The sequence below is a fragment of the Ips typographus genome, linkage group LG9 (genome assembly GCF_016097725.1).
Source record: "Ips typographus isolate SLU linkage group LG9, UJ_Ityp_2.0, whole genome shotgun sequence".
Classification (NCBI taxonomy): Eukaryota; Metazoa; Arthropoda; class Insecta; order Coleoptera; family Curculionidae; genus Ips; species Ips typographus.
The window spans coordinates 6,166,349-6,179,312 of record NC_138430.1 but is presented as its reverse complement, the minus strand read 5'-3'; the positions used below and the strand labels follow the sequence as shown (position 1 = coordinate 6,179,312).

Below are 12,964 nucleotides of genomic sequence, written 5' to 3'. Positions count from 1 at the left end.
TAGTTTGTGGTCGGACATAGATTTATTTTTCAATTACAATCGAATACTTTGAAATAATTCCGCGAATAACTAGAATAGAACCTACGCAGATAATCGAGTTTACGGTTTACGATTCGATTACAGGTTTTAATGGAAACAGGATCAAAAATTCGATTTTTGACATTCAACCTGAAATCGTTGAAACGTTAAGAGATCAACAAAGTAGTTAATGTGGAATGTCATCCATCGCGATAATTTGATCAGTATCGGAGGTAAATCGTTTTAAATTAAATCTAATTTCCTTTTTATTTGCTTTAACGTAAAGCCGAGACAAGTGCGATGGAAGCGATAAATAGGAAGATATTTATCGTCTCGACCATGAAATAAACGGATTTGTCGGCTCAAGAAAGGGCTGAAGTAGTAACAATGTATATAAAATCTTAGTTAACACTTTTCCTTGCAGTTTCCTTTTCAGTAGGATTAATATTAGTTCCGATAGGAAATCCTGGTTTAAATAAATTATTATCTTCCTGTGGTGCTAGATTATAACTATTCTGTCAATTGGATTTAAGAAAACCTTTCCTTTTTCCTGTTATTATTCACAAACTCTAACGATCAGGGCAATTAAATGAAACCTTGAACACTTGATCCTAACAGAGAGATCATCGCCCCAACTCATCCAGCATCGTAATTATCACCTTATAAACGCAAACATTAAAGAAGAACGGTAAAGTGAGACCTACCCAGTAAATTTAAAACATAAACAAGCCATCATATGCTGTAGTAAAGTGTTAAATATTATAATTATTTATGATTATAACAAAAAGCAGCTCTCTGGAAGCAGTCATTTTCAACAGTTGACATGCTTTTGCATTCAGCAGTTATAGAGATGTAACTTGGAGCAGTACACGACTAAATGTCACGACAAGTACGCAAAGTGACTGAAAACATTTAAAACTGCTAAAACAAGAGCAAAACGGTCGTTATCGGTTAACATATTAGAGAATGTGACCGAGGCAGCCTCTAAACAACCAAAGCTATTCTAATAATAACAAGGAGCTTTGACAAGAGGCAATTAGCCGAGCGAGTTCTCTGCAGGGACTACCGCGTTCTGGCATCCACTCGGAATGTCAAATACTAAAACTGGCCGCTAGTTAAGTGCGTATAATATAGGCGATTTGTTATTCCCGCGATCATTGTTTTTATTTACCGGACAGATGACTTGTACGCTCGAATACCTCCAATCACTTGATCTGATTGGATACTAAGACCGTAGAGCGCTACCTACCGTTTTCCTAAACTACTTATTTCGTCTCACCATTTTAATTAAGTCGAACACCCTAGGTGATCTTCAATTATTTATATAAATTTAATTAAGTCTTGGTTACCAAGAGTAATTTTATAAGTGTTAACTTATTAACTGTCCATATAAAAAAGACGACGGGTAATCATTACCGGATTATGCAAAGCACCCTTCGTATCACCTAAATCAGATTAATAACCTTGACTACTGCAATAACCAGGAACTAAGATACTTATAAATTACTAATTCAACATGAATAAGGTCCACTAACCTAGTTCAAATTTTTTTTTAATTGCCAGGCTACTACATTTGATTAATTTTATCGAAAAATTGAGTGTAATATACAAATTTGATGGTGTTTTAAGAGTATAGTTAGATCAAACCAAGAAAATTAAGCGGAGAGAAGAGTAAAGATAGAAATTATCTCACTCACAATTAATATAAATTTGATTTAACGACGTAAGGGCCAGTCTACATGGGCAGACTCTGGTTAGAACACTGTTGGTAGTTTGTGATTGGTCAATAAATCACAAACTACCCACTGTGCTGCGATCTACGCAAATACTGCACATGTTGACTTACCATAAATATGGTATATTCTAACCTACAAATGTGTCTGTTGTCTAGGTGCATTGACCAAGTCTCAATTCCCCGTTTTCACTATCTACGCCCAAAAAAGCTGTCTGGGAGTGAAACCTTGCGAAAGAGCCTGGTGCATAGACAGGGTCCAGAACTACCGTCTCACCAACTACGTGAAAAGTCACCAAATCGTCGGATCCAGGCAGGAATGTCTGGAACTGTGCTTAGGAGAGACCGAATTCCCATGCAGGTAAGAATTATTTTAACGACAAATAAAATGTTTTTAAAAAAATTGGAATGTTTCATACCAAAAGGATGGATGTAAGAAACCAACGGCTTATTGCAAAGATGACTGCGCGAATTCCTGTTGAAATGTTAACTCACCTGAAACAAACAAAAAAAGCTAATAGTAACGACAAAATTAGTCACGTGATATACAATGAGATATGAAAAAGACAAAAGGCTAATTAGGGCGAAAGAAAAATCCACGGTCGGCTTTTCCGCTATATAGAAAGTTAATGCGTATACATCCCACGGATTAGCCAGATAGCAATACTAAGGCGAGTGAAATAGGCGCGTAAGTTCCTAATAAGGGTGATTGCAAGAATTATAATCTAGTTCACTGTAAGACCTCTTAAATTTCTAGAGTCTGTAGGTGCAAACAACATGCCCGCGGAACGGCAAAGTACTCTTTAAAACTGTCCATAAATATGGGTATGTCTCATTGCGTGCCGTTTCCCTTTTTCGGCCAACGCTAACATATGAGATGCAATGCGCGAACATCGGGTGCTGTTCATTCCAACTATTGCTATCGACAAATTCCCGACACAAAAATTCCCATTATCGCTTTGTTTTCGGACTGGGAGCGACAGAAACGGCCGTTGCCAATACGGTCAGATGCACGACGATACATAACGGCACCCCGCTTAGGAAATCTCATTAGACTGGTCAATTTACAAGATCAATATAGACTATTACATCTTGAGTGTGTAACTAAACGTAGATAGTGTCAAAACATGTTTCCAGTTTGAATTTATTTCAATTTGAATAGTTAAGGTGTAGCTCACCTATCTGGTTGCCTAGACTTAAAGCTCGCTAAAATTCTCTTCAACCATAGAAGAAAACTGTAGTTTGGGGTGATCAGCTAAAGAGGAGAAGATTTGTTACAGTTGAACCTTGTCCTCATTGACACCCCAATATCTGAAATTTCTATTCCATTTTCACGTCAAAGTCTACACTGGACACCTCGATCAACGCATCTAAGTTTTCTTGATTTTTTCCAACAAACAATGTATATCACACTTGTAAATGAATTTTAAACCCCCCTGAATTAAGAAACAAAATCAAACATTAGTGGTTACATTCATAATGGTAGGAGTTTTCTTCGTATACAAAACGACATAGATTAATGTAAGAAATGTTGTAGAATGTGAAAATAATCGTAGAACAAACAACGTAAGCGATTCACGTGGCAATAGATTACAGTAGTGGACGTTTTCATGATGCCGAAACGGCATAAAACATATTAATAATAGAAAAGACCGTAATTACCCTCAATGTAATTGGAAGTCACTAACTGGAAGGACGAGGATGGAACTTAAAACGTTAAAAAGAACGATTGCAAATGGCCTTGGCACTACAGGCATGATTCTATAGATAGACATGAATGTCTTATAAACGCTATTTTAATTAAGACTTCCGTTGCAGTCGAGCTTCGTCTTTGAGGTTTTATAGTGATTTTCAACTTGGATTCTCATTAAAATTTGTTTTTTACTGTTTAATAACGAGGCAGATGGAACTCGGATTCCATTAACAAATTACATTTACGTATCGGAGCCGATAATTAACTAATTCTCCTCGTCATACTGTTCGTCAAACTAGTCGATAAAATTCAGTTTGTTTTATATAGCCGGGTTATTTTAAGTCAAAGTTAATTAATTTAACTCCGAATGAGTATACATTTTTAAGTGAGCATTTCCAGTAATTTGATCATACCATAGGAGTCGAAATGGGCGTACTGAAATTAATTTATACTTCAATTTCCTCCGGTCATAATTCTCAACACCTAACTTGGCACTCAAGGAATTAAAGATAAATCTTCAGGTGTGAGAAAATCCCACCTTATACTCCTTACAGTGTAATGAATTGCTTAATTGAGCTGTGCTTTTTTCATAAAATACCTTATAGAAATCATATAACATCAACGAGTTATTGGTCGCAAGCTATAATATAATACTTACGGTGAGTGAATTCAAATTATGGATTGGCTGGTACATTCTAGGAATATTTAATGCTCAATAACTTGAAAGTGGAAACTGTGTAGGAACGCCTTCCTTATTTCTTCGGTAAATAACGAAACCCATAATCGTTAGGGTCGGTATTTTAGCCGTTCTATTGACTAATCATTACATGAAAATGTCATCGTTAACCGGTTAAACATTCTGCCGATACACGTGTTTTTAAGTTAGAAGCAATTCCATAAAAGTTTATGGAGTGTAAACATTTGACCTTTCTCACCATTCCAGAAAATATGATGGGTATCTTGGTAATTGATTTTCATGTTTAAATTTAACATTTTATTGGTTTTCACAGATCTGCAAACTACAACAATTCTACGGGTGATTGCGAACTGTCCACCATGGATCGTCTAACTCTAGCTGGCAGTACCTCTTTCCTACCAACTGACGGATTCGACTACATGGAAAATAACTGTATCGAAGAACCAACCAAATTGTGCGAGTTTAAGAAATTAAATGGCAGAATACTAAAAACCGTACGTTTGTTCTAGTTTCAAAAATAACTTTGCTAGAAAAATTGTTATTTCAGGTCGATTCAGTATATCAGGATGTGGGTTCAGTAGACGAATGCAGAGAGCTTTGCCTGAACTCACCCTACAGATGCCATTCCTACGATTATGGTGATACAGGTGAAATGGTGTGCAGGCTCAGTCACCACTCTAGGTCTACTCTGTCTGATATTCAAGTACGGAGCTTTCTAACCTTATAACTTTGTCCCCAAAAACAAATTTGGATTGTAGGATCCTTATTTGGACGTTCCCGAAGCAGCCACCTACGAATTGAGTTCTTGTTACAACGTCAGCATCGATTGTAGATCAGGAGATATGATAGCCAGAATCCAAACCAGTAAATTGTTTGATGGTAAAATCTACGCCAAGGGCAGTCCAAACTCGTGTGTGAAGGACGTGAACAACAGTTTGACTTTCGAACTCAGCATGGCTTATGATAATCTGGAGTGTAATGTTAGGAAAAACGGATTGGGGAGGTATTAACACACATTGGTTGGAAATTAGCAACAGTTTTCACCGTGTTTTTGAATAGATATGTCAATGACGTGGTTATCCAACATCATGACAAAATTGTCACTAGCAGCGATCTTGGATTGGCCGTGACTTGCCAATACGACTTGACCAACAAGAGTGTCACTAACGAAGTTGACTTGGGTGTTCAGGGCGACATAACTCCAGGTAAACAGTTTTATGCTTCTTAGCATAGTGGGTAGTTTGTGATTCGTCAATAAAAGCAACTTTTTTTGACCAATTACCAACTGTGAGTTACACAAAAAGGTGTTAACATAAATGGGGTTTGGTTGCAGCTTTATCAGAGGAAGTGGTAGTCGATTCACCCAACGTGGCCATGAAGATTACCAACCGTAATGGTGAAGATATGATGCAATCAGCGGAAGTTGGTGATCCTTTGGCGCTCAAATTCGAAATTTTGGACAAGAACAGTCCTTATGAAATCTTTGTAAGGGAATTGGTTGCTATGGACGGTGTGGATTCGAGTGAAATTGTGTTGATTGATTCGGATGGGTGTCCTACCGATCATTTTATCATGGGACCGATTTACAAGAGTGCCCAATCAGGAAAAGTAAGTAGACGTTATTCTCATGACCACAGAATAGTTATCACCATAGTCTTGAATGTTTTTACTGACAAATACATTACAATTTGCATTTTTTTTTTCAGGTGTTGTTGTCTCATTTCGACGCTTTCAAGTTCCCATCATCTGAAGTAGTGCAATTTAGGGCACTAGTAACACCATGCATGCCAACGTGCGAACCTGTTCAATGTGACAAAGAGGAAGTAAACGGTGAACTACGTTCTGTAGTGTCTTACGGACGAAGAAGGAGACGACGATCCACCGATCAACTGAAAGACGATCTTCTTCTAGTACAATCCATCCAGATTACAGACAAATTCGGATTCGAAAGAGACGGTAACAGAAGTACATTGGAAAACCAATCGGTTTACATAAACGATGACAGCGAAAACGGTTTATGTCTTAACATGGCCGGTTTAATGGTGGCTGGGATTTTGTTCTTTGCCGTCCAGATGGCTTTCGTGGCCGCCTGGACTTTCACCTGTCAACGACGAAAAAATAGTAAATTATGCCAGGACACGATCAGCATTCCGTCACAAATCGGGGTGAGCCATGCCGATAGTCTTTGCAAATTGTACGAAAGCGGGTATCCGCCATCGCGTAGGTTTTAGAGTAGCAAGGCCACGAATGTCGCCTGTATGTGTGTATGTAAAACGGTTTAATGCTTAAATAACGCGCCAATCTTCTTACCTGCCACTCGATTGACTCCCGACCGAATCAATCGCTAACTTTAGATTGAAAATTAACAATTATCTTTAAGTGTCCGTTGGCTTTTTGACGGTCCAGTGTAAACAGTTCTTTGGGTACTTGTGGAATATGAGGGCCTTCTTTAATAAAAGCTAAAAATCTCTAATACCAAGAAAAAAACTAGACTGTCAAGTGAGAGTTCATAAACAAAAACAACAAAAAAACATCTGCATATACTTCACGCTAATAAATGCCCTTATATTCCAAACATGATAAACTTTGGTTATAGAATTAAAACATGGCCGCCAATTTACGGCGGTACTCAGTAAGATTAAGTTGTGCTTGCGCGATTGACTTCCTGTCTTTTTTTAAATTTGTGCGATTTTTGCAACTTGGAAGTCTCGACGCGACCAATATAGATTAATCTAGAAATAGATAAATAACGTGACCTTTGTCCACATTTATAAACAAGCAAAAACTTGGATTATGCCATTTTAACCAAAACCCACAAGGTCAATCTTTTATTCGACTAGAATAACCATTTATTTATTATCATTAAGTAGGTAGTTTTGTAGAATAACTGTACGCTTGCGCGATAGACTTTGTATAACGTATACAACAGAGTGTGTTTCTAAAGTCAATCGCTCTTTGTGACCACTCTGTGCATTTGCAAACAATAATAGTCTCGACGTGACCGTTTATTTTAGATATAAATCAAAGTCAAATCTAGCATCAATATTAAACAAATGCTATTGGCTTTAAAATTCATAACCCTGCTTATCATAATTTCGAAAAGAACTGTAACATTGGACCAAATAATATTTTTTTCCATAATTACCTTACGCGTAGTTTTTTATGTGATTTAAAGCTTGCGCGATAGACTTGCTTAACGTTTGCAAATATGGCCGTTCAGGTGCGATTTTTGCAAACCAACAGTCTCGACGCGACCATATTTTAATCTATTTTTATATATTTATCTGAGTTTAAACAACGATGCAATATTTACGTTTAGATACATTTACATCAAGGTGATTATGACACCTTTAAACAATAATAATTGTTTATTTAGGCTTCAAGTCTTTACTCGAGTTAACAAGGTAATTAAATTTTCTTGTTAACTAGAAGTGAATAGTTAGGGCCTTAAACGTACTAGTAAATAAGGCAGATCTTCAGTACGACTTTCTGTGTAGGATCCAAGGACGATCTATAGTGTGCATGTGTTATGTGTGTTTGATTTTAGTAATGTGTCATTTTAATTAAAAAGTCAGCTTGTCCTTGAACCCGAACGGAACTAGCCGAAAGTAATCCGAAGCGTTTTTAGTAACGCTTTGTTTTATAATAATTAGATTACAAGAGGTCTCTAGACAGTTCTAGTTACCCGTAGGCTAGTCGTCTCTGAAGTATCTTAACACTTAAATTAATAACGAAATAGTAGGAAATGTCTTATATCCCCTCCCTCGTAATTTTTAAGTGATGATGTCATAATTTTTGTAACCGAATTGAAACTGCTAAATTAATATAACTATTCTTTCTATAAAATGTGAGTTTTACTTACCCTTAATCTCTGGTCCACCACTGTCCAAACCCGAGTGGCGTAATCGTTGGAAGCACCCAATACCAAAGAACCTGAAGTGTCAAAGTCCACAGCCATTACACCGGCATTGCTGCCCACCAGTATTCCTTTATTTTCGTAAGCACCTAAAATTCGTCACATATTTAATAGTGAGGATTGGTGTTTATTCTATTTTGATATAATTATAGCTCAAAACGAAGAATACAATTTTTCAAAAAAATGTTAGGTGCTGTGTAGAGTCATGTGAAATTAAGAAACAAACCTTTTCCTTCACATGTTTGCCAACAGACAATTTGAGATAAAGGGCTAGTGAAGACACTGACTGACACATTCGTCAGTGTGACAAACAATACGAATTTATTAGTTCCACATGCCACTTATTTCACTTTGAATAAATAGAAAATACACTAACATGGAGATAAAGAAATTTGGATTAACTAAAACAGACCAAAACTTACAACAGATTTATTTAGAATGCACCTAAAACAAATTAAAAACTATTCCAGACATTGTAAAATATAAGTAGAACACTCTATACTGTTAAGTACAAACGGAAAAAAATAAACATAAAAAATCAGCATACACTCTAAAATATACTCAACAAACCTGAGTATAAAAAACACCAAACCTTTGAACAAATGATATCAATTTTGCAAGAAAACCACAACAAACACTGAACTAACACAACAGTAAAAAATACAAATTTAAGATCTTGGGTGCTTAAAGAGTTACCGTTGTCCTTCCAAGTGTACTATTATACACTTTTTGGGACAAACACTTTTAAAACTCGTTTATATTAGTACAGGACTCATCAAGGATTAACTTTTAAGCAATCAATTTTTATACAAATTCCTTTATTGATTGGTGTAAATTGTTCTTTTGTTAGTAGATATGTGAAAATGATTTAAATTAATAGAGAAAAACAATTCATGCAGGATGAGACTGACCTTTTGACAAGTCCCAAAGTTTAACTTTACGATCAGCACCGCCAGTAGCAAGTAATCGATCAACTGGACTCCATTTTACTGCGTTTACTTCACCTTCGTGTGCGTCCTAAGTAAACAATCAATTAATCCCAAACTTTATGGTGTGCAAAGGTTTGATAAAAGAAAAAAAACTTACGAAAGACACAAAAACGCCCGCCGGCATAGAAGATTGCGTCAAAGGGCCGTAACCTTCCTGCAACTCCTCACCGCAGAGCCCTTTTGTATCTCGACATGCTTCTTCCAGGTCTTTTTGCATTTTTGCATATCTTTTTCTGTAAAATCAATACTGTATAACCTTTCAAGAACATTCATCATTTCAGCAATCAAAGGGTTAACTCACTTGAGAAAATTGTCATTTTCTTCGTTCATTCGATCCGCATCTTTCGCTTTGTATTTTATGAGTCGTTCGACCAATTGCCTGTTTTCGTCCTGTAATAATAAAATTGATACTTCAGAACAGTCTTAATAAACACACCTCATGTTTTAACACATTACCTGTACTTTTCGTAACTTTTCCTCTAGTGAACTGCAAGTTAACTGTGATGTATTATACTCATCCCTTAAAGTATCATTCAGGTATTTCAGTTCTTTGTTAGCCTGGGTCAGCATGGCAATTTCTGCTTGCAAACTGATAATTTTGGAATTACACTCTGCCAAACTATTAATTCCCATTAATTAACTGACATAACGCCCCTGTAACTTGACTTACTGGAAATCTTTGGTCGCGATCAACTTATCGCGCTCCTGCAATTTTGAGGTGAGTTCAATAATTTGTTGAGCATTTTCACCTTTTCTTCTGTGCAATTCTGTTAGTTCTTCTGCTTGGACTAAGAGTTTTTGTTTTAAATTTTGAAGGTCTTCTTGCAGTCTGGATTCTGTAATTTGTAAGTTTGAAAATATAGGTACAAAGTGGTTTTTATAATTGTGTTTCAAGATTTGTGAATATTAATGTAATATGGTTTAATGTAGAAAACACCAACAGTAAGTTTCTTATTCTAGTGGTAAGTCCACATAGGCAGTATTTGTGTAAATCACAGCATTGCTTGTAGTTTGTGATTGCTGCTTTTTTTGACCAATCACAAATTACCCAGTATGCTGAAATATATGCAAATGATGCACATGTTGCATTATTCTGTTAAAAAAATTTCTTTAAACCAGTAAGTAAAACTCAACTAAATGTTTTAGTAACATTACTGTAGTTGCCACTCTGAGTGAGGACATATTTATTTAAATCTTTCTTAATGACCGCAATATTACAATATAAAACTGAAATATCCTCATTTAATATTTAATTGAACATTGGGCTTTTAATTTACACTGTAAATAATGACTGATGTGATAAATTATTATTGTCTAGCAAAGTTTGTTTTCTACAAACAAATATTGGGTTAATAAAGTCAACTTTACATTGAATGTCCCCAAATTACTGTATCACATGAAATTATTTTTAGTTATGGATTATACAACTGAATTTCATTACTAAACCATAATCAATTTCAAAAGGGGGGTGAAGAACAGTTACCTCTGGCACTGCTTGGTTTTGTTGTGGTGTTTTCCTCCTTGAGTTTCTCAATTTGTATGGAGATTTGGAGGTTCTCATGCCGTAAAGCGTTCGCACTTTCAAAGGTTTTATTATCTGGAAAAAACACCCTTATCAGAAACTGAAGTTCCTACTGTCTTATCTAAATGAATCTAGTTGGTTACAATTATTTAGGCACTAAATTGGTAAGCACTTACGCTGAGCTATTAATTCCTGGAAACAACCGGTTTCTGTCCTGTTTCGGGTCCGTAGTGCTGTTATTATTGTATGGCGCCAATCTCCTGCTTCCATATTTCACCCCAACACCACCCGAATTATGGCACATAAGGCAACGGCTAATTTGACTCACCACAATATTGGAACTTTCCAACTAAACGTGCCACTATTTATGGTGTTAAAGGGCAACAAAAAAAAAACGTTCTTAATTGGCTTTAGTTAAAGTGTTTTTATTTGTTCTGTTTTTATTTAATAAATTGAGGATTGAGGTTAGAATTTAAATAATGTCAGTGATTGACGCAAAGTTTTGACGTTTTCCAGTTGGTATTCTGTCATAGTTGTCTGGGAGTATGTCTATCTTTGTCTAGCATTGCAGTAAGAAAGAGGCAGCGCCACATGTTGTCGTTCAAGATTTAGTTACTGACTTGACTACTCTACTGTACCTAGACAGGTATTTATTAAGTATGTGGATTGATTGCTACAACTTTTATCTAAAATTTGGTTTAGAATGTATAACAGTAAAATTTTATAAAAAAAGTACATGCTGTGCGTTTAAACTCACTTAAATTGAGTAAATTAATGTTTATATGATTTATGAACAAATTGCCTACTCGTAAACTAATAAACACATTACATTGCTACGGATCAAATTAATTATGTAATTCACTTGGTAAAAAAAAAATTTGAATTTAAAAATATTTACATTTGCAATAACTCTTATATTCTTGACGCCTAGGCGAAAGCGGTTACTACTACTATCACACTCTTGTTGTAGGAGTATTCTTCTTCGTTTAAAGAGTTTGCTAATTATAAACTTCTAGCCTAACTGTAAGCTTTCCTGGTGTTCTACATATTGTTTTTTCATAAATTTGTAGTCATACATAAGTATCTTAAGTCAGTCTTTTAATCAGTAGGGTTTATTGTGTATTGTGCTTTGGTTTGGAGAGCCTTCTGCAAAAACTTCTTCTGTAAATAAATACCTTTACTACTTTCAATCTGAAGTATATGTATTCAATATGCCGTTGCGTTGCAAATCCTAATTAAGTAATCAAAAGTGAGAAAACTAATCACAACATAACATTTGTGACCTACATCCTTTAAAGCCCACTTAAATCGAGACTAGGAATTTCGGAACATCCAATAAGGATTCCAATAATGTATGCCAAAGCAATGATGGGTATAAGTCCAGGTTAGAACTCCCCTCCATTCACATATCCGACTTAAAACTGTCTATGATCGAAATGAAATTCTTACGGTAGTCAAAAAAAACTCCCAAGATTGTCAGGAATGCTTAAGGAACGCCGCTCTCTTCTTCTGGGGCCGACAAAGCTTTACTATGCAGCACAGATTTAGCTTTGGCTCTTGTACATGGGCGTAGCTTGTAAAATATATTGAAAGAGATAACAGCGAGCAATTTAAAGTGATGTTTTTGTGACACAAATGTGCTCGCACCCATATACATTGAGACAACGTATATTTATGGGGTATTTCTCTCCGTCGGGGCCTTCTAATCCCCATATCAATATCCGGCCGAACAAATAAAACAATAAAGGTGAACTACGTGCATATATAACCCTCGGAGGATAATATTAAAAGTCATCTCGGGTATAGAGCACAAAGAATGATCGACCCCTCTTATTCTAGAGTCGGCGGCTTCCCCAACAGCATATTAAACTGTTTGAACATTTATTAGTTGGGGTGACCACTTGCCCATGATTAAACCCCATGTAAGGGTGGCGAGGAATTTTAATATATGTCAGACGGAATTAATGTCTTTTGCTTTTACCGCTGTAATGGGGGCGTAGTAGTCGCAGTCTGATCAAAACTCTTGTGTTGAAAAAGTAGTTGGTCAAAAAGTTGAAAGCCTTAAAACCATCACTACTTCTTTTATTAACGACTTAAAGGCATCATATAACCAAATTTAGCAGTAATTCTCTTAGAAACTCCATAAAGTGGTAGATAAGTGGTCGAGTAGAGAACATTAAAGTCGCGATAACTTGATTACTACTAAAGGGCACTCAGCTTTGACTTCGACAGCAGCCGCACTGTACGTATCCTGCTGAGAAGGCCATAAGTCACGCCTGCAGGAGCCTTCCATGTCCAACAGGATATTAATATGCACCTAATGTGCCGCTCACATCGTACCTTACAAAAGACTCCACCGTATCGCGTATATTTATGCCTTCTTTATTTGCCTTTCGC

General features: G+C 36.1%; 2 protein-coding genes across 5 annotated transcripts in view; one reads left to right on the top strand and one right to left on the bottom strand.

Annotated features, from left to right (window-relative positions):
* Positions 1 to 7,986, top strand: part of LOC145734215 (uncharacterized) — a 38,801-nt gene extending 30,815 nt beyond the window's left edge. For all 3 annotated transcript variants that reach the window (XM_081987452.1, XM_081987454.1, XM_081987455.1), the window contains 7 exons: positions 1,910 to 2,111; positions 4,454 to 4,634; positions 4,688 to 4,843; positions 4,899 to 5,143; positions 5,200 to 5,345; positions 5,474 to 5,748; positions 5,847 to 7,986. In XM_081987452.1, coding sequence (XP_081843578.1) covers positions 1,910 to 2,111; positions 4,454 to 4,634; positions 4,688 to 4,843; positions 4,899 to 5,143; positions 5,200 to 5,345; positions 5,474 to 5,748; positions 5,847 to 6,371 — 1,730 coding nt within the window. In that variant the 3' untranslated portion in view covers positions 6,372 to 7,986. The remainder of the gene's footprint in view (positions 1 to 1,909; positions 2,112 to 4,453; positions 4,635 to 4,687; positions 4,844 to 4,898; positions 5,144 to 5,199; positions 5,346 to 5,473; positions 5,749 to 5,846) is intronic.
* The window catches only part of Atg16 (Autophagy-related 16), a 68,036-nt gene extending 56,988 nt beyond the window's left edge, over positions 1 to 11,048 (bottom strand). Inside the window, exons 1-8 of one of the 2 annotated variants that reach the window (XM_081987458.1) lie at positions 10,744 to 11,048; positions 10,529 to 10,642; positions 9,716 to 9,881; positions 9,502 to 9,664; positions 9,347 to 9,435; positions 9,143 to 9,278; positions 8,968 to 9,073; positions 8,003 to 8,145 (exon numbers count right to left, since the gene is read on the bottom strand). In XM_081987458.1, coding sequence (XP_081843584.1) covers positions 8,003 to 8,145; positions 8,968 to 9,073; positions 9,143 to 9,278; positions 9,347 to 9,435; positions 9,502 to 9,664; positions 9,716 to 9,881; positions 10,529 to 10,642; positions 10,744 to 10,837 — 1,011 coding nt within the window. In that variant the 5' untranslated portion in view covers positions 10,838 to 11,048. The remainder of the gene's footprint in view (positions 1 to 8,002; positions 8,146 to 8,967; positions 9,074 to 9,142; positions 9,279 to 9,346; positions 9,436 to 9,501; positions 9,665 to 9,715; positions 9,882 to 10,528; positions 10,643 to 10,743) is intronic. The other variant, XM_081987459.1, reaches the window with a different exon arrangement.
* Positions 11,049 to 12,964: the final 1,916 nt, after the last annotated feature.